The sequence below is a fragment of the Chamaea fasciata genome, unplaced genomic scaffold (assembly GCF_029207755.1).
Source record: "Chamaea fasciata isolate MVZ Bird 193981 ecotype frontalis unplaced genomic scaffold, bChaFas1.0.hap1 SCAF_3, whole genome shotgun sequence".
NCBI lineage: Eukaryota > Metazoa > Chordata > Aves > Passeriformes > Sylviidae > Chamaea > Chamaea fasciata.
The window spans coordinates 64,952,558-64,976,731 of record NW_027094088.1 but is presented as its reverse complement, the minus strand read 5'-3'; the positions used below and the strand labels follow the sequence as shown (position 1 = coordinate 64,976,731).

The following is a 24,174-nucleotide window of genomic DNA, read 5'->3' as shown; positions in this document are numbered from 1 at the left end:
GCCACTTTATATTCACCTCTGCTAGGACAGCTACAGTTTAAGCAATTTTCCACTGGAACTGAAATGTCCTTTGGAAAAGCAGCCTGTGAAGCTGGCTGTCAAAAAATGTGAACACCAAGGCAGTACCATAAAATTTTGCTGTAAGTTGAGTGCATAAACCAGCAAAGCTGTGTTAAATCCAGACAACCAGAGGCTTGGTGGACCAGCTGGTGATTTGTAGACTGTGCTTTGACAATGCTGACTTCTGACCCAGAAAGGCTTTAGTGCCTGACCTGTTCTTCTTAAGCCTTGAAGAAAAGCTGGCTTCATGCTCCTGTATGCAAAACAATTTCCCATTGACCAAAACTACAGTTCATATGGCGCAATTATTTGCCTACTAGACAAGAGTCATAGAGTTTAAAAAAAGCAGCTTTCCAGCACTGCCTAAAACTTAATTCTGTTACCAGTATCCAGTGCACGCCTTATAAACTTGCTATCTTTGAGTAAAAGCAGTTTTTACCATGATTGTCCATATTCTGAATATAAACTCAAATTCCTTATCATGCCACAACATGTATGGACACTGATAGTTTATGTCTGCTGCATTTGTTTCAGTTGAATGTACACTTCAGTTCATATGTTTCTAAAGGACTCAATCTGTCACAGCTGATTTTGTCCTTTGCATAGCTTTTCTAAAGACTTTTTAACTAAATGAATCCACATGCAGATATATGGCCATTATATGGCCTTATTTTTAATCCTTTCTTATCCCATTCAGGACTTTGGCAATCAGATTTTCTACAAGTTTTAGTCAATAACATTCTGAAGGGCTGGCATGAGTCAAAATTTGGGCTCATGCACATATCAGCTGGGAATTCTGTAGTGTACAGCAGGCTAAGAAATATCATTTGCATGAGGGCAGATGTGTAAAGTGTTTGCTGTTTTTTTAACTTCATATTGATTAATTTGCCTTGGGATTTATCAAGTAATAACTGAAGCAGTGAATTCTTTCCCAGTCAGTTATTTAGGTTTTTAAATTAATTTAGATTTTTACTGTAATGTATTTTTATTATATTAGTGTCTAAGAATCTAATTTGTGTGAGGCACTCTGTAAACATGCAGCAGGAAAGCGTTTCAGCTCACAGAAGTTTTATTAAGGAAGGCAGACAAAAAGGAGCAGAGGAATAGAGGTGCAAAACTGTGAGGTGATTTGTCAGTTTTGGTGCAAAATAGGACTAGTACTTCTGACACTTGAGTGCTGTCCACATGCATTCATCCATTTGCTCATTAACTCCTCTGCAAATAATTTTGCATTCATATTTTGGGTCCATTCCCGGAAAATTCTGTGTGCTCCATCCAACTCAGCTGAACTCACTTGGTGTTGGGGACATTCAGCTCCTGCAGGGACTAGATTTGATATATTCAAATGCGTCATTATGTCCAAATCTATGCTGGACATGAGGTAGTCACTGGTGGTATAAGACATCAATTTGAAACAACTCTGCTATTATGGAGATCCCAAAGGACCTCATGTCCGGTGTTGATATTGTTTCCACTCTATATATATGTGGATATTATTAATTTGAATTTTTCTTTGAAAAAGCATTATTCTTACATTTCCTAAAAGTACAACGTTCTTCCTCCCATCAAAGTCATTTCTGCAGGCTGTAAGGTCACTTTGCTTCTTGTTTCTCTTCTGCAGGCTTGCTGTACGTTGGCTTTAGTGCCTGTATGTTTGGCCTCTACAGCTTCATGCCAGTGGTGATAAAGAAAACCAGTGCTACTGCCGTCAACCTCTCCCTGCTCACAGCTGACCTGTACAGCCTCTTCTGTGGATTATTCCTCTTCCACTACAAGGTATGTGGAAATGAGAGATGTGTTTGGGTAATAGCAGTGTGCCTGAAGAAACGTCAGTGCAGAATGAGGAAACAATGGAAGCCTCCAAGCTTTGCTAGATCTAAACAGTCAAAGTGCAAGTTGATTTTTTTTGCATCAAGCTTCCTACACTTAAACCAATTTTATTATATGATTTCTTGTTTTTTAAGAGAACTCATTTGGTCTTTTTGTTACAAGTTTTAAGATCTGAGTACCTGTTCATCAGCCACTGTATCATTAATTTCATCTTTCTTATCAAAGGGTACTTTCAACTGCTGTAAACAGACCTAAGGTGGCAGCATGAAGGGAAGGACTCTTCCAAAATTCCCACAGATTTTTTTTTGATTTTTTTTTTTGCCTGGGAACAAGATTGAAAATGAAAATTCATACTGATTCTGAATTTATAACTAAATTGTTCATAAATTACACCTTTCTCTTGGCCGTTCCAGTGGCTTGCCTCTTACTGTAAATTCCAGACTGTGCAGCATATTTGTGTTGAAGTTAAACTTCGACCTCTCAGGTCCCCTAATATTTAAAACACCATGTTGTACAGGACCACATTTGACCTCCAGTTACAAGGAATGGCTCTTCATTATTCACAAGTATCCCTCCTCAGTGTCCATCCAGTGAAAATAACATTGCAGTGCTGGAAGCAGTTGCTTTCTACCATCATTTATTCATAGGAAGGAGGTTACTTGATAGATAAATTGTGTTAGAAGTGTTAGAAAAGAAAGCCTTAAAATTCTGAGTGTCCAATCAACTCAAATCAGATTTTGTTATGGTAATAGTACCTGAATGAATGTGAATGAGACAGTGAAAATTCAATTCTTCAGAATCCAACACAAAATTATTTATCAGTACGGTCTTTTATTTTGTTTTTGTGACTTTGAGAATTTTGCAGGCAGAAGAAAAGCAAGAAGGGAAACAAAAATTTGACTGAAATCACTATGTAGGGGTTGCCTGCTGCTTTGCAGATCTGTCTCATGATGGTATTGTTTCTCCTTCTTTCTGCCTCACACTTCAAACCCAAAGTGTTTGACATTGGGTGTTATCTGAAAACTGTTGTCTCCTGTTAATAATATTATTTTATACCCACAGACAAATATATTTAGTGGTGTTAGTCCACTGTTTCTAAGAAGAATTACTAAATTACACAGTGAAAGACAAATGTTATTCTGAAAACAGTGGTGGTGGTGTACTAGCAAAATCAAACTCTAGTAGAGGGAAAGGCTCAAATGGTGGTAGAGGTTGGATAGCTGTGTGCTCAACATTGCTCAAACCCAACAAAAAAGGCAACTGTGCAAACACGAACTTTAAAGTTCAGATACTTGAAAGGCAAAAGGTGCATTAAAGGTTTTATTTCTTCTCTGTGTCTAATTGGTGGATACATTAGCAGAGCCAGGAAGGCAGAATTTTCCGTTTTACTGACCCCCATTTTTCTACAGTGAGTGCATGTCAGCTCCCATCTGTAATGGCACCTTGGTCTCCCTTCAAGGCCTGCATGGAAAAAGTGCGCAAGAGTAGAAGGCTCAGAACCAAAAGGTTTTCTGGTTGAAAGCATCCTTCTCAACGTGTGTCCTGGTAAACTGGTTGAGTTCCACATCTGAAGTAACTGATGGTCCCCTCTGCCCCTTGCTCTAATTGTTAGAAAACTGAAAATCTCATTCTCCTATGGTTACCTGTGTGTATCATTAAGTTGCTTTCATAAACACTTATCAGACAGTTACTTTAACATATTCAGGTTTTTTACCTCCACTGCTGTCCTGGGAAGACTTTCAGATCATTACTTCTCCAACAGCTACAAACCTCCATATGTCCAGCATAGATTTACTTGTGCTTGGTTTTGGTCCATTCGTCTTTCTACAGAGAGTATCCATTAGCAGCAACAATGCCCATCTCCATGGCATTTTACTCCATTGGTACATGAGTAGAGAGGAATCATATTGTAGAGAGGAATCATATTGTCTCAGCCCTTAGTTCACTATCAGAGCAGGCCCTTCTCTGCACCTCATCTGGTTGGATTTTATCCTCTCTGAGACAGCCCCTTCAGCTTGAGGTCCTGGTTCCTGCAGCATGTCGTGCAATGCTTTTTACTCTCTAGGAAGAGAGTTTCCTGTTTCCTGTTTCTCTAGGAAGCCAGTTACCCCACAGACAGCAAGCCAGCACTGACATTTTTCATCACTGCATTTCTTTTGTAATTTATACTCATCCTGCAATCCATACAACTCACATGTCTCTCCTTTGTTCTACCCAGCTGAAGTGTTGATAGGGAGAAGACCTTTATCAGGGCTTTGTGAAAGGACCTTTACCTGAAATGCAGCATCAACTTCTCAAGCTGTCAAGCCTTTCACACCCTTCAAACTTACATTGCAGATGAAATTTGAAGAGAGAGGCTATATACAAAGGTCATGTAGATTTAAAAGTCCACTTTGTTATTTGATTTCCTCTTTAGTTACTGTGCTTTTGTCCATAGTCAGATGACCTCCTCCTTTTCTTTATGGTTTGCCATCAGGTATCATTTTATCTGAGGAAGCAGAACTGTGAAATGTGTGACTTGCACTCAATAATGAAGTCTAATACGTTGGCATGACGTGATCTGAATTAATTCCCCTCCTAAGACTGTGTACACTTGCTTGTTTCCTAGCTTTTTAAGAGCTGTTTCATTCCTAGCCCAGCTGTACATCTCCTGCCCTCCTTCTACTTTTTCTGCATTGGCCAACGGGCACAGCCCCACTTCACTGGGAAACAAATGGGTTTACGCTGAAGTAAAGTCAACTGAGTGGTTTAGTGTCCCTTGCAGAATATCATTTTATGAGGCTTTCAAGAAACAGTTGTGATTTTTTCCCTGTGCTGCTACTTTTATCACCTGACAGGTTTATTGCACCTGTAGCAGTAGATCTATGATAATTCATGGAAAATGCAGGAAATTATTTTAACTGAGCTTTAGAGCTTTTAAAACCAAACTGAAGAGAAGATTGTCTTTGAAGTGTTTTGATTCATTAGCATTTCATTTTTATATAATACAGCCTTGCAACATCATTGCTTGCAGGACATGAGTGAGTTTATAAAGAGCTGCATTTCTAGTCTTACCCTACATGCAGGCATCTTCTTAGCACACTGAACACTTCCCAGCCCATGGAAGCTGGGAATTCAGCCTGTTAACTTGACACACAATTCTGGTGATTTATGTGAAATTCAAGATGTTAATTGTTCAAAATTATATTGTATTAAAAATAAAAAATATATCGCTTTCAATTAGAGATAGATTACCAGATTTTAATGTATTATTCTTGAAAGTTCTTGCATCCCCCAAATAAAAGCTTTCTTTTTAGTTCTTCTATAATCAATAATTGATATCAGATATTCCAGTGGACGGAGAAATGTGCATGACCTCTTTGGTAGCTGAACATCCACCACTGCTATAGCATTTAAGTATACAACACCGTATCTTCAATATTTTTTTTTTATTCTCGCCATATTGATATGTGTTATACAATTTTTATGTTCAAAACTTTCCTAGCTGTATGTTCTCATTTTACCTTCTTCTTTAGCAAAAGTAACAGGACATTTTGTTATGGATACATGGACACCAGTGGTGCTAAAATATTCAGGACCACCTCTCTGGGTGCACAGAGTTAGAACTTTTGTATAAGTACAGGGGCATTTTTCTTGGGAGTATTCTTTTTTACATTTTAGTCTCAGCCTTAGCTCTTTTGTTATGTGAACTTTTAGACTTACTACTTTTCCTTTGCAAGCTCTCTGTTGTCTTTAGTCATTCTAAGCAAATTAGGTTCTCACTAAATAATCTAAGCAGTTTATTTTATATTTTCCAGCAGCAAGAGCATGAATACTGATTGTGTTCTGGTCCAGCAGGTTGAGTCACACTATATTATATCATTACCTTGCAAGCCAAGCACAATCAATTATATTATGCCTTGGCAAATTCATTCATGACTTTATCCAAGGTACTGCTATAAAAATTCAGAATTTTTATATCAGATATAGTAGCAATTCCCAAATGAAGAAAATGCATGTATTTTATAATGAATCAGGGAAGTCATGTATTTAGATTCAGAATCTTGGAGAGTATCTGTGACAAAGGACTTGGATACACAGATAAACATGATACTCAAAACCTTCCAGGACCAGAAATCTGAAGAATTTCAGATTGCTGGTTGAAACTTCGTTTAGTGATACTCAGTGATGTTTCTAAAAATTACTTTTCAATGCTAATTCTAACAGTATCCATCCAATGAAAGAGAGCAGATGACAGTTTTCCCATTACATCAAGAAACAAGCCATGAAGACTGGGGTTTTTCCAGATGAAGAAGAGAGGGTGAAGGTCGGGGGGAGGGGGTTCCAGGTTCTTTTTTGCCAGCACACATCTGAAGCAATGCCTGTGAATTTGGGATTTACATAGTCTTCACTGTAGTGAAAATTTGACCCTTGCTAGAAATATGTATTGAAGCCAGTGTGAGTTTTTCTGCTGTCTTTGGTGCACTTCAGTTCATTTTCCTAAATTAGGAAAGCCTGCCAATCAAGGAATAACCTTTTAAAAAATTCAGTTTCATGACTATGCAGATGAAACCTTATTTTTGACCGTGACTCTATATGCTTCAGGCAGTTTTGTTGGAGAAGGATGGATACAAACTCCTTCTATCTGTGGTTTGATAGCAGAAGTTAAATAAAATTGGTTTGGTTTGGGGGAGGATTGTTTATTACTTTGATTTTTATTTGGCAGCCATCCATAAACATCTGAGAGACTTTCCCCAAACCTCCAACCTAACTAAGAAAATACTGCAGTTTATGTTCTCACTTATTTTTTTAAACTTCCCTGAAAGCATAAGCTGAAGTCAGTAAGATCCTATTCTTTGCTTGCACTTGTTAGGGAGCTAACACCTACCTATTTTAAACTTTGACAGTGGTGTTGTCAGAGGTGCTGTCAGTGATGCATCATTATTTCTAGTGAAGCAGGCAATGTAGGCGAAAAACCTGGTTTTTACACTATCACTTTCTCAGTCATATACTTAAAGATATTTTCCTGATGAAATTGGGTATGCAAGCTGCTTGTTCCATAAACTTTCTGCTTTAATGTAATTTAATCACACAGGGCTTTTATCCTTGTGGATACTTTTAAGCCTGTGGTAATAATGAGGGTAAGTCATATTACTCGTTAATTCTTTATGTCATTGGTAATGTGCAAAATCCTATGTTTGTGTTTCCTTTTCTTTTCCAAAGTACCAAATTTCTTACAGTGGGAGTCCCTCTCAACAGCTCTCCTCCCATGAAGCTATACTGTGTACATGCCTTTCATCTAAGAAGCATTGTTTTCCAATTTATTTATTTCATTGGTTAGCTATTTGAATTTCCTGCTCCAAATTACAGTCAGTTAGAAAATAGTTATGTGTCCATATTTAAAGAGCTGCCTTGAGGTGGGAAGGAGTTAGGTGTGTCTTTGGCCACACGAATTCCTGTGACAGAAAGGGCCCCATCCACTCACCCTTTTTGTGATGGTGCAGGATAGCATACAATAGAAAAGCTATGAAGTAAAATGACAGAAAAGAGCAGAAGCTGGAAAAAGAAATGCCTCCCACCAAGATGTTGCGCAGCCTGACAGATTTTTAGCAACACAGCACAGATATGGCAGCTTTTTCAAAATACTGCATTTTTTTAAAGGATGTCTTCCTTTCACAGTGTTATCTTGCAATAGATTCATTAGTTGCGAAGCACGAATAGTGAAACATGGATACTCACTCTTTGGAAGCCATCAAGAAGGGTGTCAATGATGTGGTGTTCATATTGCAGAAGTTATGATAAAAGCTTCGATTTCAAATATATTTTTTCAGACACTAGCTCATCATAAATGTCAAGTTTTTTAGTTTGTTCCCAGTGCTTTTAGCTTAGGACTTTTTCATTTTGTCTCGTGTTAAAAGACTGCACACAACAGAACTGATTTGAAGCTTTCTAGGAAAATGCATTTTTGTTGGAAATGCCTAATTATCAAAATAGAAATGCTAAGTGAACACATCTTAATCTTAGAATACTGTAAAGCAAACACCACCACCATCCCCTTTTTATTGAGGATAACTTCTGAATCACATCTTCCAATATCTGAGTGTCACACCTTCCTGCGTACCTCAAGTGTTAAAATATAAAATTTATGGAATTAGTGAAGAAAGTATAGGGGAGTTGTTCAGAGATCTCTTAAGTATACCACAAGAGTACATTGTGAAGTGTAATCATTCACAAATCGTTCACAATCTGAAAGAATTAAATACCTTTTAATTTTAATTAACTCTTGGATGATAAATCTTCAAAAAGCCATATTGATTTTAAAGTGCTAGTGAATATGGGGTGGAAATCTGGGGGATCACAGCAATAAATATGCATAATATCTAAAAACCAGAAAATGGATTGCAAACTGCAGAGAGCAAAAAGTATTGTAGCAAATAGCTATTTTTTTCTTTATCACAAGAAAAAGTGCGGACAGAAAAAACATAATTAAATCATCCTATCTAAAGAGATGGATCATACTGACAAGATACTTTTTCTAAATGATGCTCAGTGAATACGAAAGCAAAGACCAAGAGGCTAAATTTAGTAATTACTTGTGGGGAAAAAAAATCAGCATAAATAAAAACCTCAGCATTTCCCAAGACAAGCATATTTTTGAAGACAAGAGAGTACAATGAATGTGTTCAGTTACATATCTCAGCAGTAATTTGCAATCCAGGAGAGAAAGCCAAAAAAAAAAAATTCATGAATTAGCAAGGCAGCAGTTGCATTCAAAAGCTTAAACAAGATTCAGCTACTGAAAATCTACAAGACTTAGAAATTATGATTCTTTGAATTGGATGCTCTTTTCACCTTTGCATAGGGAAAAAAGACTAGAAGTTCCTCAGAGATGTAGACAGAATCATGTTTGAAAGTAAATGCCAAGGGTTCATTGCAATAATTTCAATATAAATTTGGAGATTTGTAATGGGACTGAGTAAAATTTATTTCAAGAAGTGACCAGAAAAGAAGGTAGAATATTTAGGAAGTGTGCAAAGAATTATGCGTGGCCTACAAATTATGCCATGGTATATGAGCTGCCAGGAAGGAACATACATAAAACCTGGTTTTGGTGTACAACTGGATTGAAGTTCTTGTTCCAGTTGTGCCTCCTACCAGCCAAATCAGTGAATGCTACAGACATACAGGGTTAAGATATCCACATCAGCTTCTGTTTCCTACCAAAAATGGAGGAATGGGTCAACACACAAACAAAGCAACAGTTAGAAAACATCATTTTTACATGCTTTCAATCTAAGCAGTGGAGTATTTTATTCGCTTCTAGAACACCTACTAAAAACATCTTCTTTTTGTCTAAACTCCCCCTTCCCACTAAGCTGAAAGCTTTCAAACCCATGATATGGGATAGATGCTTGACATCACCACTGCTGACAAGCAATTTTATTAGCTGGACTAAACTTCTGGAATTATTCCTGTGACCTACATGAGTTTAGTTTGGAACTCTGTTAAGGTTAAGTAAGGAACTCTGTTAAAGAGGCTCATAATGGATCTAAAGGAGATTTTTAATAGCTTTAACTTATAGTAATCTGAATTTTATATCTTAAGGACAAGAATACAACTGGTAGAGGAGAACTGCAGATGCAACTGGACAAACCATCTGTTTAAAAATTGTTAGAAATAAACAGAAAACAAGGAATCACAAAAGAAAATACTGTGCAGGTGATGCAGGTGAAAAAGAGGAGTGAAGTCTAATTACTGTAAAAGATAAACCAAGCTTGGCAATGAAGAAGAAAGTGAAAGAAGCAGCAAAAAGTTCTTCTGGTATATTAAGGGAAGGAATAGTTTGCTTTGCAAGGACTGCGGAGACCAAAATTAAACAACCTTTCACTTGGCGCCAAAACAAAATTGGGACCTTCTGTCATGTTCAGTAAGGATGAGAGTTAAATGTGAAGACAATGCACCATCTTTAATAGAAATAGAAATTACGATGTCAGGAGTAGAAACACAACACAATAATCTGAATACTTCAAATTTGATGTGGAGTAGACAATAAAATCAGAAGTAGGCCTAATTAGGGACATAGAGATATATGGAAAATTGGATGAAATGCAGGCTGGTTCACAGAAGACAGATAATCCCATCTAAATCTGGTGTCTGTCTCATAATTTAACAAATCTTTATACGGAAAAGTCAAATGGTAGATCTAATGTGCAAAGCTTTTGAACAGTGCAGCACAGAAAATTATCAATTAAGCTGAAGAACAGGATTAGTGATGAAAAGTTTGGAAGCCAGGTGAGAAACTGGCCAATGAGGATAAAGGACAAGGCTATGTGCTGAGAGAGAGACAGCATGCTCGAAGGAACCCACTGATGGAGGTCCCAAAGAGTTGGTCTGAAGACCAATCTTGTGTAGTGACTGTAGTAATAGATTTGGCACCCTCAGTAGGAGGAAGAATTAGAATAATCAGGCAACTAGAACTGGCTGACATTGAGAAATGCTGTGAAGCACAAAGTGCGAGGCAGTGTCTGTGGCAACAGATGGGAAGAATTTGAGCACGGCTGCGACAAAGCTGTTTCCAAATGAGTCTATCTAGGTATTTCTGGTATTGATGGAGAAATGCTAATGCCATAGGACAGGACAACTTGCCATCTCAGGGACAGCACTTTTCTAGCTGTAGCTATAGGGTTTTTTCCTGTCAACTCTAGAATGCCAGGCAGAGCTTTTTCTCTCATCTGCTCCAAAGCCTTGACAGAGTAACCATGTGGCCCCTAACAATGTACTGAATATACAGAGCCCTAAAAGAAACTTTATTGTATATAGCACAGCTTTGATGGGTTGGAAGGGACTATAGAACCTTAACATTTATTAATTAATCTATAAATTCACAGGGAGAAAATGAGAATTATTTGATCTAATGATACAAGAACATATGGGTGGAAACTGAGAATGTATAGAAATTAGGGGGATTTTTTGGCTATCATAGCACAGAGGTTCCAGGACAATTTCAAATAGGTTAGTGGGACATGAAAAAAAGCCCTAATAATGCTTGCATGAGAAGGATTTGCCAGATGGAATGTGTGCTCTGATTGTAAGCAGTAATGGGGAGTTGGATTCAACAGCTTAGGACATGCTCTCCATTCTGATTCCCTCATGCACCTGCCTTGAGAGTCAACTCAGTTGAGAGCTCTTGGAGTTCCTGAAGTTTGGCCTCTCTTTGCCAGCAGCAAATGTGTCACACTACAGAGAACCCTGACATGAAACAGCCACGTCACACTCCCTCCAGAGAGCTGGCGTGGTCACTCATGGTGAGAGTAGCTGCAGCTGTGTAGTCCTTGTTTCTCAGGGTAGGAGTGCTCCCCATTTGTATTGCCAGGAGAAAAGAACACCATTGGGGATGGAATTTCTACAGGAATGTGTTGTTAGATTCAGCAGGAAAATATAAACAAAGAATCCAAGATAAATCAGTTATCGTGCCCATGGTTTTGAACACACTGAACACAATTAGCCTCATGCACAGTAATGGAGAATCAGTTACAGCAGACAGCTGCTACTGTATTAAATACTTGCACACAAACCACAAACCCAAAAAGACACATGGCAACTGGCAGCTGATAGAGCAAACCAACACAGAATACTGGAAGGTAAAAGAGGGAAGGGAAATGGATTTTATAAGTTTTTCTGTTGTGCTCCTCCTTTTTGTATTAAGAGCATCTGAAAGGATAGGTGCTTTACAACTTTCTTGCCAAGTAATTGATGTAAAATAACCAGAAATGAAGCCCCCTTTTGCCACAGTAAGGATGCTCACAGGAAATTAGAGCAATGTAATAGAAGTGTTTTAACTTCACATGAAAATCTCTTCCCTTCATAGATAAGATTAAAACAGATTGCAGGACTCATTCTACCTTGCACTTTCTAATTAGACAGACTGCTGGTACCGCAGGGGTTCTGAACACAGGCTCATTTTTTCTTCATGTCTGATCTCAGAGGTAGCAAAGGGAAGCAGAAGAGAAAAGCAGCGTTCCCATCTCTCCTGGCACTCAGGAAAGGAAGATAAGCCATTTCACACAAACATTTTGCCCTATCAGGCATGTATTTAGAAAGGACAGGCTATTATTAATTTTTCCTAAGGATGCCATTTGAGAAGCATGAAATCGTTCAGCTTTGTGCAAAATCAGTATCTGCTTTACAGCTGCCTATGTCAAGCTCAGAGATTTTTCTCAAAATGCTATCAGTTTTCTCCATGCTTGTTTCAATCTGCCAATGAATTCCAGGAAATCTATTAAGTTTCCTAAATTTTAACACAATTCATGGTGACAGCTTTCCAGTAAACCCTCCTCATTTTTCTCCTGTGTAGATAATCTCAGCATCTAAAAGGTAAGAAAGCTTAGGAGTTTCCCACTAACCACTGTTTTACTAATTAAACTGTCCCCACCAGCAAATATCATGCAAGAACTGAAAAAGAAGGTGCTGCTGTATGACAGAAAACGTAGATCTTTTACATGGAGTAAAACATGCAAGCAGTAGAACAGAATCAGCTGGAAAATACAGAAAATGTGTCATCTGATTCCTTGTCATCACAGTTTCTATGCAACATTTGCAATTCAGCATAAGCCATAGTAATGGATAGCATTTCATCTGAGTTAGATCAGGCTGAGGGTGCAGGAATTGAGAAGTATGGCCTTTCTGCCATGCATGAAATTACAGGAAAAACGTCCTTTGTCTTATTTGTTTTCACCAAATGGCAACAAGGGCAGTGTCAGGTTTTCACTGTCATTCAGGCAAACCAGAAACTTCTTGCTTTGGGTTCTGCTGACATGAGTGATGTGTTGAGACAAACCTTCATCATTCAGTGATGATCAAAGATGTGGAGGAACTAGCTACACACTTCACTTTTCATCCCAGCTGTGTTCGGAGGGCAAGATAGGACTTTAAGTCATCACTTAAGACTTTATCCTCATGGTTTGCCTAAGAAATAGCTGGAGGTCATTAAAATGTGAAGATAACGCAATCCAGCTGGTAGTGGACAGACATGCTGCTGTCCAGAAGTTATCATCATTACTGAAGCTGTCCAAGCACCCCTTGGTGCCCTTCTCAGCTAGAGAACCAACGTTTCTGCTCAGACATACCAGCTTCTGCAGCTGGTGAGCAGGGAAGGCACTCTTAACCATGCCTCAGTGGTTTGAGTCCCTTTGGAGATTTCTTAAAAACTGAGACATCTGGCAGGACACATGAAGGATTTGTTTTGTCTGTTTCAATGCAGTCTGGAGAACTCACAGCAGCCCTTCTGGTGTGTGGTGCCATTTGGGGTTACAAAATACAGTGTTCACTACTGGGGGTTGCTTCAGTTTCTGTTGACAAGCAGATCAAGCTCTGAATCCCAAAGGGGTATCTTCCTCGTAGGCTGGTACAAAAATAGTCAGCAATAGTTTAAGTCACAGTGCTGATCCAAGACAGACTCAGTCAGATCCTCGTGAGTGTGATCCAAGGCAGTCACCAAAGAGCACTGCAAGCTATGAGGAGGATGCTGGCTCCTGTTGCTATCAATAAAGCAATATGGCTGTAGCATCCAGCCATGCAAGTGAAAGCACTGTGTGAATTCCTAGTTCTCAGAGCCCTCAGCCTTCTGGTACTGCTGCTGGCTGGAGAGTGTGTGCATCCCACAGTGCAACTTCTGCACTTGGTCACGGTGAGCTTCATTTGCTATATTGGAAGCAAAAATAGAAAATTGTGGAAAGAAGCTCAGCCTCTAGATCAATTTATCAAACAGAGTGGAAATGTCTGTTTGCTATATAAAAGATAATGAGAGAAATTTGGTTTTAAATCCCTTCACTCAGCCTGCTCAGGTATTCATGTGTGAAATTACCCAGGGGAAAAAGCCTTAAGTCAGTGAAAGAACACCTATTGGCCTTAGCTTTGATGTACTGTGCAGCGTATGCTACAAACTGAATTAGTCTGGAAGGCAGAGTTCACTGCACTCACAGACCCACTGATGGGAAGGAGGAAGGTGGTGGGAACTCCCTGTCTGAAGAGCATGGATGGTGCCAGCAGAAATATGGAACTAGATGAATTCCACCTGATATGTACATTTTTACCTCTCTTCATCAGTGGGATTCTGAGGAGGTCACTTTTCTCTGACATTTAAAACTTGAATTAAGGGACCAGATTTCTTTATTCATTTACGCCAAAACATGGAGAACTGCCAGATGAGGTAGCAAAAAAGGTAGTTATTTCATTTCATACTTTATCATTGAATATGTGAAACGTGGCAATTATAAATTTTCAGTTAGTAATTTAACAAAAAAACCTTTTTAAAGACTTGAAAAGCACAGTTGGGTTGCCATAGGCTAGGAGCTGGGGTTCATGCTCCCTACCTACCAAGAGATTCAGTGTGTGGCTGCTGTTTTGAAATACAAATGGAGTGCTGGAACAAATGGAGTGCTGGAGTGCTGCAGCTCAAATAGTCTGCTCCTGCAACTATTTCCAGTTCAATGGACTGAGTAAAACAGAATTTGCATTTTCATAACGTTGTAATAATGTTCAAGATCATTATCATGATGGCTGAGCAAAAACCCAAAATTAGCAAATCGTTGAATTTCTTTGTCTGCGTGGGCTTTTCTGCAGACTCACATCTGTCTCATTTTGTCACTTTGGATACTGTTTTGCCCTGGTGTCAGTGGTCACATGGACATCTGTGACAGCCAGAACTATTTGTCTGCAGATTCCCTCGTCAGGAGTCAGTCAGCACAGCCCTTCCATGCTGTTTCTTTGGGCTTTCCCTTCTAAATTCATGACCTGTGTACTGAAGAATGGTTCACTTTCTCCAGACCAAGGCATGAAACTACTACCTTCTAAACAATTTTTCTTTAATTTTTTTTCTTCTTCTGTTATTGTCTAATCACTGTTCAAGACAATGAAATCAGATGCTCTTGTTTCCCCCTTAAGAAGTTTCTATTTCTCCCACCTTTCCAAGTGGATTAATTTAAAGCATAAGAGTCTTAAGAGCAAATAGTACAAACATTTTACCCATAGTGATTTAAGGATATATGAAAGACAAGATTGACATGGACAGACAGTAAAAAGTAGAGGATAAAAACTAGTAGGGAGTAAATTTTGAAAGGTTTAATAATTTATTCTGGATTTTTAAAAATACTAAATTTTCAGGTGCCTTTATTGTCTTTATTTTAGGAACCTTGTGGTGCTTGGCTTACTCGTAATTTTGATTCTCGTGGAACAAAAATGCTATATATATATATATAAATATATATATATAAAAGCTAAATTCTATATATATAATTTTTATATTTTATATATATATATATGCTAAATTTTGTTTTTTAAACTTCCTCTACAGTTACCTGTATGTAGTAGCACTGCAGATGCGTTTGGGTTCTTTTTTAACAGCAAAGACTTTGTGCACAGATAAAAGAAAGAGTGATTTCTTTCACCTTACATTTCCTGTGATCAGCTAGACCTTGCTGCTGCAGTGGTTTCCTGGTGGGGTTCTGCAGTTGGACATACTGGACTGAGGTCCCTATTCCTGGAGCCAAGCCACCAGCTCCCATAAGCTCATCTGCTGAACCTGATTGAGCAGATCCATTCAAGTACTGGGTTCCTAATGAGCAACTCAGATAAGTACCAGAAATGTCCACTCACCAGAACCAGTGCTTGTTTTGATCGCACAGGATTTGACCAAATCTTGTTAAGTGTGTTATCTTGTTATATTTGTCTAGATTTTGTTTTGTGTGTTTATCTTCAAATTGACAGGCACCAAAGATTTACCTTTTATGTGCTGAAAGATAATGTTAGTTTAATGTAGGCTATTTTCACCACTGGTACTAAATGGTGTCTGGAGAAGATACTCTTTTGTGTTTTCATTTTTTTTTTAACATTTATGAATGTCATTGTATGATCCATATTGAATGGTATTGATTGGGGAAGCATTTATAGACATGCAGATGTCAGAGCAGAGCAGACATGGTGAGATCTTTGGAGCTGATATAGCTATGTGATTTCACTGCTTAAAAAGCTTTGGCAGATCCTTTTCATGTCAATGATGAAATCTGGAATGTAAGTAAGCCATTTTCCCTGCAAAAGAGATCTCTGCCTTCTCTTCAGAGGATCTCTATTCCCCATTTCTATTCTGTAAACTCATCTTTATTCAGTAACCAAGTGTTATAATCTCTTTTAAATGGGTAAGAAACTGAGGATCATCTAAAATCATTGTGATTCAAAACATAAATTCACAGGTTGAAAACCAAATCCAGGGACTCGAGTGTCAGACCATTGATCCCACCACAAAGTCATCTGGTCTCTCAATAAGCTTCATGGATTAGCGAGTGTGTGTACACATGTACCTATACCTGTAGATCCAAAATCCATAGCAAAACTGTTCAGTGATACAGAAACATGAGTTGACTTTTAGCCTGTTTAGACTTTAGGGTGTGTGACACTCATTAGCTAATCTGAGCTAACCAGTTTCTCTTGACCATGTTACTCTTTGAACAACTTACAGTTATCCTACTTAGCATGAAGGGAAGGATTTGGAGAGGCCTTCAAATCTGGATATTTTCAAAATATTTCTTCTTAGAGGAAATATGTTTCTGTAGAAAGAGATAATTCAGTAAAATGAAGCACAATATCATCCTCAAGTAGCTTTTTAGGCAGAGAGAGGCATTACACACTTCCCAAGAACCTATGGCTTGGTACTGCAGTTGCATAGAGAGTGGCAATGAAAAGTCATCTTCTCTCACTTCATTTCTTGGGAATAGCTCTTTCTGCTGGGTTTGAATGTGTTTCTTTTTCCTGTCTATTAATAGCAGATCTCAGAAGATGAGGTTTTCAGATCAAGATTAAAAAACCTCCAAAAACTACATAAGCAGTAGAGTGTGCCTGGAAATCTTATCTTCCATAAATTGCAGATTTCAGCTGGAGTCTGAGTAGCATAGTACAGTGAACTATAAATTTTGTATTTGGAGAACTAAGTGTGCATCTTCCCATTGCACTGATGGATTCACTGCTGTTTTAATAGGAGGAAAGTAACCATTTATTTCAAAGGGGTTTGGATCAGTCTGACAGGGTATTGACAAAAACCAGAGATTTGCCATACTTCAGTATATATTCCTATATTAACCTCAATAACTACCCTTCTACTTCAGTATTGCAGAGAGCTGCTGCACAAATGAATTCAGCCTGAACCTTGTTTCTAAGGAAGGTAAAAAGGAAGGAATTGTCATAGGACTGTCAGAGTCCAGGTCTCTTTGAGCTAGCTGTGCTCAGATACCAAAGACAAATGTTTCACAGACCTTTGTTTAGATTTCCCCAAGCTGTGTCCAAAACCTTTCTCCCAGACTGGAGAGCTGCCATGAGGGAGGACACTACCATGGAAAGAATATTATCAGCCAAAAGAACCCACTGGCAGGAAGCCCCTGAGAGAGGAATGAGAGGTATGGCCAGGAGGAGGGGGATATGGTAGAGCTGGAGCCATGAATCAAAGCAAAAATTAATTGATTTTGTCTCGGCAGCTCCTAGAACAAGAAGAAAAGCACATTTAGCTGCTGGAAGCCCCACAGATTCCTCACAGCAGGACACAAGGCAATCACAGATCTGGCTGGCACTCTGGCTATGCAGTGGGCCAAGCCAATTGGCTGGCTGGGGTGAGAAATTCAAGCATAAGGTGGGAATGAGGGACAGTGGGAAAACTAAGGATGGGAAACTAAATGCATTTGGCTCCTGAGATTTGCTTCAGCTTAGTCAACTTCAGTGCTGCCAAGTGATACTCAAGTTCAAATACAAAGTGAAGGAAGGGAAGAAAGTGCTGAGAACAAAATTGTTCTGAAAATGGAGGGAACCAGAAGTTCAACCAGAACTTTCTTTGAAATTATTGACTTGTGTTTGATTGCCACGTGGGGGAGATCTAGGCTTAAACAGTCCTATCAGACCTGTGTCACATGGAAGGAATCCTTCAGCAGACACAGGGTGAGGCTCCACAGTATCTCTCTGATTGCTGGGACAGCTGGCCGGTTTCATCAAATTGTGCTGCCAGACGACATGTGAGGGCCTGGTGACATACATGTTAAAAAACAAAAGCTGATGAAAAGCAAAACTCTTCCTACCCTCTAATCCTTCTGACATACTTTAAAAACTTTCCCCATTATGGTATTTTCGCTGTTAAACATGCATACTGGATGTGGGAAAAAAACAAACAGACATATCACCATGGGTTATATGACCAAGGCTTTCAGAGATACTGAGGATTCTGTAAAAAGGCCAAATTCTTCCTCAGGCAGGAGGTTTTGTAGAATGGAGGTTTTGTAGGTTTATGAAACAGTAACAAATTAACATCACTACAAATTCAGCTAAGGAAAATTTGTTTTCTCCACAATGATAATTTCTTTAAGCATAAAGAGCAGAATTGCTCAAAAACTTCCAGGATAATATAGTCCATCATGTCCATTTTGTGCCATGCTGAAGTGATCCAGGAGAAACAAATGGGGCATCCATCAGAGCAGAGTCAGTCAGGATTAAGAAACAGACTTGCAGATGCCTTTACATAAAATTGTGAAGTACCTCATGGAGCGGTTAATAGCAGGTTGCAGATAGTTGATGGTGTTCAGGTACAGATTCCTGACAGCTGTAGAATACAGGCACTTCTGGAAGTTCCACTGAATACAAATCATTTATATCCTCAACAAGGTGGCTCTGCAATTTGTCCTTCATGGTTTCTCACACACAGCATGCATGGAGAAATAACTCGTAGTCTAGGATCTGCCGACAAGTTATGTGGGTTTAAAGCCATTTTTGTGTCCCCCATAGCCAGAACCCAGTATCTAAAGCTAGTACCCAGTGGTCTGTGCTTTTGAAACCCTGTCTTTGCCTTTAGCTTTATCTGCAAGGGCTAATGAGTTGCCAAAAAGGTTCTTTGTGTCGTATTTTTAGTTCAGACACAAGTCTGTGTATGTCAAAAAATTCAGGCTGACCTCTGATCTAGTGAAGCTGTGTGCCAAAATATGTGTACTTGAGCTTCCAGTTAACTGCCCACCATGTGTACTTTCAAACCTCATGATGTTGACCCAGAGCACCTTCCACAGCTGAAGTTCGTCCTGTCCAAACTCACATTAGATCTTCTAGCACCTGCTTTCTGTTCACAAGCAAGAGAAGCTGCAGACAGGGTAGTTTTTTAAGTGCCTCTATTAAAATACAAAAAAAAAGTACACATATATATATATATATATTCTCATTGAAATTATTATTTAATGATTTTTTTAATATTTCCAACAGCATGTTAACTTCACAGACGTGGTTTAGCTGTAACTAACTTCAGATTTGACTCGGAGGAATAGCTGGCTTGTGTGAAAGCTTGAAAAAATCAGCTTTGGACCTGTGACCAAAACTCAGCTTTCCCAAGTCCCAGCCAGTCAGTACTTAACATACCTGGCCCAGGGAAAGGCACTAGTTAGCTCTTGGTTGTGGAGGGCAAGGGGAATTGGTGGGAGTAAATCAACTTTCAAAGAGATATTCCCATAAAAAATTCAACATCCAAGTGATAGGGAGTTTGTTCTGTGCAGTGCATGCCAAAACAAGGATCTGTGCCTAACCCTGTCTTTGGGTCTTTATGAACTATGGGCAATTAGTGCTGTGTCTAATGACTCTACTGTCATTTCTGCTCAGTTTTCAGGACTCTACTTGTTGTCATTCTTCACGATCCTTGTTGGGCTGATGCTCTACTCCTCCACATCCACCTATGTCGCCCAGGATCCTCGGGTGTACAAGCAGTTTCGAAACCCTTCCGGACCTGTTGTAGACCTGCCAGCCACCAGCCAGATGGAGCCTTCGGTGACATACACCAGCCTGGGGCAGGAGACAGAAGAGGAGCCTCACGTTAGAGTTGCCTAAACCCAGGACTGTTGGTCACCTACTGACACTGGAGCTCGTATATCCATTATCTCTGTATTGTACATAGAGAAAGGTATTTACCAGGTGCAGTTACACCGGTGAGCTGCAAGGTAGCAAATAAGGAAAGCTCATACAAACACAAATTAATGGTTCCAGGGTGCTCCTTGCAAGGAGATGCCAGTCCCTCGTTTACGAAATAAGCAGCATGTTTGCAATACAGACTGCTGTGTATGAATCAGCTAATGTCAAACTACCTATGAAAGATATTCCATATATAAGATGAAATTACAAAAAAAGAAATTCATAGAAGGGTGTTTTACACACACAGAGTGATATTATGCCTAAGCTACACCAGCTGTGGAAAAAATGCCTTTTTACAGCAAATACACTTTGTGCAGTCACTGTTGATTTCTCTCTAAAATTTGTTTGCACAAAACAGATGGGTTAGTCGTGGTAACAACACCCTGACACATTTTTGCTAGCACCTTGGATTCGCTGAGGGAAATACAATGAGTTCTTCTGTGCTGTCTAGTTGCCCTTTCTAGGTAATCTGATCCATGAATCCAGAGAAGGGACAACTTACAATATCCGTCTCTATTCTAGGAATAGGTATAAGGCAAGCATTTTAGCCTTTCTATATTTGCAGAAGTGAAGTACTCAAGCATTGACCTCTCTATGATCCATGGCAGATTTCCTAGTGGCCAAGGTTCTGCATCAGGTGACAGGGAGTCACTTTCTCTGTAGTTGTGACTTAACACAGATTTCTTACTTTTAAAATTTTAACCTGTAGAAAGAAAAACACATTTTCTAGTTTCCTATGTATTGTACCTCTCCATGGAAAGATGACATATCATGTGGATCAGGGCACTTATTTTAGATACTCAGTGCATCAAGGGTGCCTTCTGCTGTTCCAGTTTGCTTAGTCTCCCATGGTTCAGTATTCTAACAATACCTATTTAGAAATCTGTCAGTTTTTCACCAAAACCCACAGATTGTAAAAATCAGGAAGATTAAGGGAGGAATTCACGAGCAGAAAGACTGGACCTTTTGCTGGTGTTGCCACAGTAACACAAAGGCATTTTACTGGCAGGGTGCAGCCAATTATTTTTCATTATCTGTGAAGCAAACAGAAGAATTCAGCAGTTTTCTTACATTCCTGGGGACGTGTGAAAATAGTAAGGGTGTGCTCCATGCTTCTGTAAACAGCTGTACTTCTGCCTCAGGAGCCTTACCAGAATGGGGGAAATCTTAGTCACCACCATGAAAATTCCATCTTTGCCTGTATGTTTGATCTTCTGAGAGCCCAGTACAAGGAGATCTTTATTTTGATATCCTTTATCTATTTTCAATTTAGAATTAAGGAAGACGAGATGTTCCTGTGTCTAACAATAGATGAGGAATCTAGGAGAGATCTTGGTTTGATTCACCAATCTGCCACATCTTTGCATGACTTACCTTCTGTGTGGCTGAGTTTCCCAAGCAGTATATACAGGAATAATGACATTTTACCTACCTCACAGAGGTGCTATGGGACCAAGTTATTTTAAAATGCTTCAGGAACTTTAGAAAGAAGGAGTTTAAGAAGCACATAACAGTGCTGTAGAAGTATGTCTACATTCATTGTATTTGAAAATGGAGTTTACGGCATGGTTGATGAATATTTTGCTTGTGGGCATGGAAGGTGAATTTGATTTGAATGTTATTCTGCTGAAAAAGACTGTTTCAAGCAAAAATGTAGACCTTCATGTTTGAAAAATACAACTTACCTATTCCTATTTAAAAAAGAAGAAAAAAATCAATCTATACACTGGAGATTAGAAAGGTCACGCAGTTCAACCAAGCAGGATGAATTTCTGCTGAGGTAACATTCATTTTTATAGTCCTGTTCTGCTTTAATACAGAAGGAACTTCCCTGAAGCCGACTGAGAGGAGTGTACATATGCATAGCTGACATGAAGTGGCAAATGTCAAAATGCTCTTGAACAGCAGAAGTAAGCTGTATCTTATTCTCACTGTGGAGAAGAGGTGATTCCCTTCCCACTGTGTTTAGGCTGTCTGCCACTACCATGCTGCACCTGAGGGAAGGTTCTGCAGTATTGCCAAATCACGCCCAAAACTAGCCCAAAAGCTTTGGTTAAGATGCCTTGGTACTAAGTTAACACGTGTGGTTTTTTTCCCTGCCTTCTGGTTTTTAAAACTTTTTAGCTCTCATATTTCCAATTTTTTTTTTCTTAAACTATTGAGGATTAAAAAAACACAAAACAAAAAAACTACTGGATTCCCGCAGAAAAACAGAGTCTGTATTCTGGGGATATTAAGGAAAGTCTAAATCAAAAAAAATCAACACAAGAAAGATTACCTGACACTTCAGGGTAAGATCCTTGGGTCAAGCCCTGTGAGAGCTTCAACTTAAGGTGGATTTCGTACGTTCCCCAGAAGGGGTCTGATTAGAATCATGGCTCCATCGGGTACCCAGAGGCACACTGGTGGGCACCTGTCATCTCAGTCTTTTTTGCTACCTTTTGTACCAATAAATACCTTTCTCTGAACATTAGTCCCCGTGTTGGTCTGAGAACCTTGAGGATTGTGTGCGTGTGTGTTTCATGTTTACAGTTCCTTCCTTTTGCATAACTGTTTTGATTAATTTCCTTTTTAGTATTTATTTTTGAGCCAAATGTTTGTAGTCCTTCGGCCTCCCCCTCCTCATTTTTCTGACACTAACTTGTAGATGTTTGTTAGAGTCTTCTGCGAAACAGCTGGGCAGGAGGCAGCTCCCGGCCAGGTCACAGGGCTGGGAGTTTCTCCTTACAAAGGGTTGCAGTCCATGGGTGGCTGAGAAGGTGTCACCTGGAGCGATTTTACCGGGCTATTCTAAAAAGCTCTCTTGTACAGGAATAGTTCTGAATCTTTCAGTGAGCACTCTGCAACCAGCCACCATCCCCTGTGCCTCTCCCTGTGCAGGAGGATTTTGGTGTGTAAAGCGGGGCTGCTTTACTGTCTGTGTTTCCCCGTAAACAAGGTGGGTGCTCGGATCACCACCAGTGCGCTAGTCCTGGATGGACCTGGAAGGAGAACAGTAGTACGTACAGCTTTACAAATAACTGTGTTGACTGAGAAACTGAGGTCTAGTGAAGGAGGACGTTCCTTCTGCCTGCTTGTGTTCTGCAGTTGGAGCCCTCAGTGCACACCAGCAAAGGTTCGGCTATCCAAGGGCAGCTACTCTCCGTGTTGCATAGGACGCCTCTGGCTCTGCATAGCTCCTTGCCTGAACAAACTGAAACTGCTGGCCCTGGGCAGCCCTTAGCAAGACTGATGTAATTTTCTGACACCGGATGAAAACCCTCACTGGGAGACAGACCTTGTCTTTGTTCCAGCTTACAAAGTTTCGAAACACACAACGATAGACCAAGCAATTGAAAATTTTGCACCACTGTGTCATAAGAAGAAGTTTCAATGTATAGTGTAGAGATTGCTAACTTGTGCTATTAACATTTTGACAAGTGTGTAGTATTGTTTTCTTTCCTTCTTTTTTTCTTTCTTTTTTTTTTTTAACCATTTAGTATACCTGAGCTAGCTACAAATATAAATTTTACCCCATGGGTAGGATTTTATTGTTACATGCCATAATAAAGCACACTAATCTTGACACCGCAGATGGAAGTATGAACCAAAAGGAAAACCAGGCAAACGAAATCCCAACCCCAAATCCTGCATTGAGAAGCTGAATAAACCTTCCTCCATTTTGATATTTGCATGCACCTGTATGGACTGGCTGTGGCAATGTAATGCCTGTATAATGTTTTCAAATAAAAAAAATAAACGCTTTATGAAAGCGGGATCATTGGTTTTTTGACTGTTTCCTTTCTATCTTAGCCTGAAATGATTTTTCAGAAGTGTAAATCTTGAATGCAGGGAATAACTTCTCACTGTGCTCAGGGCTTCTCCCCTTTGTGAGGTGGTTAACCTAGAACTCTTTCCAAGGTGTCTAAGAATAGGTTCCATCAGGCATCCCCAAGTATCTTGCCTGGTCCCAGAGCACTTGTCCAGGAGGATAAGAGTACTCCAGTGTCGGAAAAAAAACTTCTTCTGACCCAGACACAGGACTCCTGAGAGGCATTTTAAAAACTTTTATTCCATTTTCAGTCTCATGAGAAGGGTGAGATGGTACAGATGTTACAATTCACACCATCACAATCAGAAGCCAAACTATTTCCTAATTGCATTATGAGCGGTTTTTGGCCTATCAGCTTTTGCCACACAGTGCTGCTAATGCTTCTAAGACAGTCCTCTATTAAAATAGCCCACATGGGTCTTGCTACAATACATCTTTCATGATTCTATTTCTCCAAAATATCTTGTCTATTTGCAAGGTCATCATTTGAAACTTCTTTCTAGTTCAATTTCTCTCTCAAC

At 39.3% G+C, this 24,174-nt stretch overlaps 1 protein-coding gene across 2 annotated transcripts in view; it reads left to right on the top strand.

Annotated features, from left to right (window-relative positions):
* SLC35F1 (solute carrier family 35 member F1) overlaps positions 1 to 23,597 on the top strand; it is a 232,914-nt gene extending 209,317 nt beyond the window's left edge. For both annotated transcript variants that reach the window (XM_066179341.1, XM_066179340.1), the window contains exons 7-8: positions 1,682 to 1,836; positions 19,537 to 23,597. In XM_066179341.1, coding sequence (XP_066035438.1) covers positions 1,682 to 1,836; positions 19,537 to 19,761 — 380 coding nt within the window. In that variant the 3' untranslated portion in view covers positions 19,762 to 23,597. The remainder of the gene's footprint in view (positions 1 to 1,681; positions 1,837 to 19,536) is intronic.
* The last annotated feature ends 577 nt before the right edge of the window (positions 23,598 to 24,174 follow it).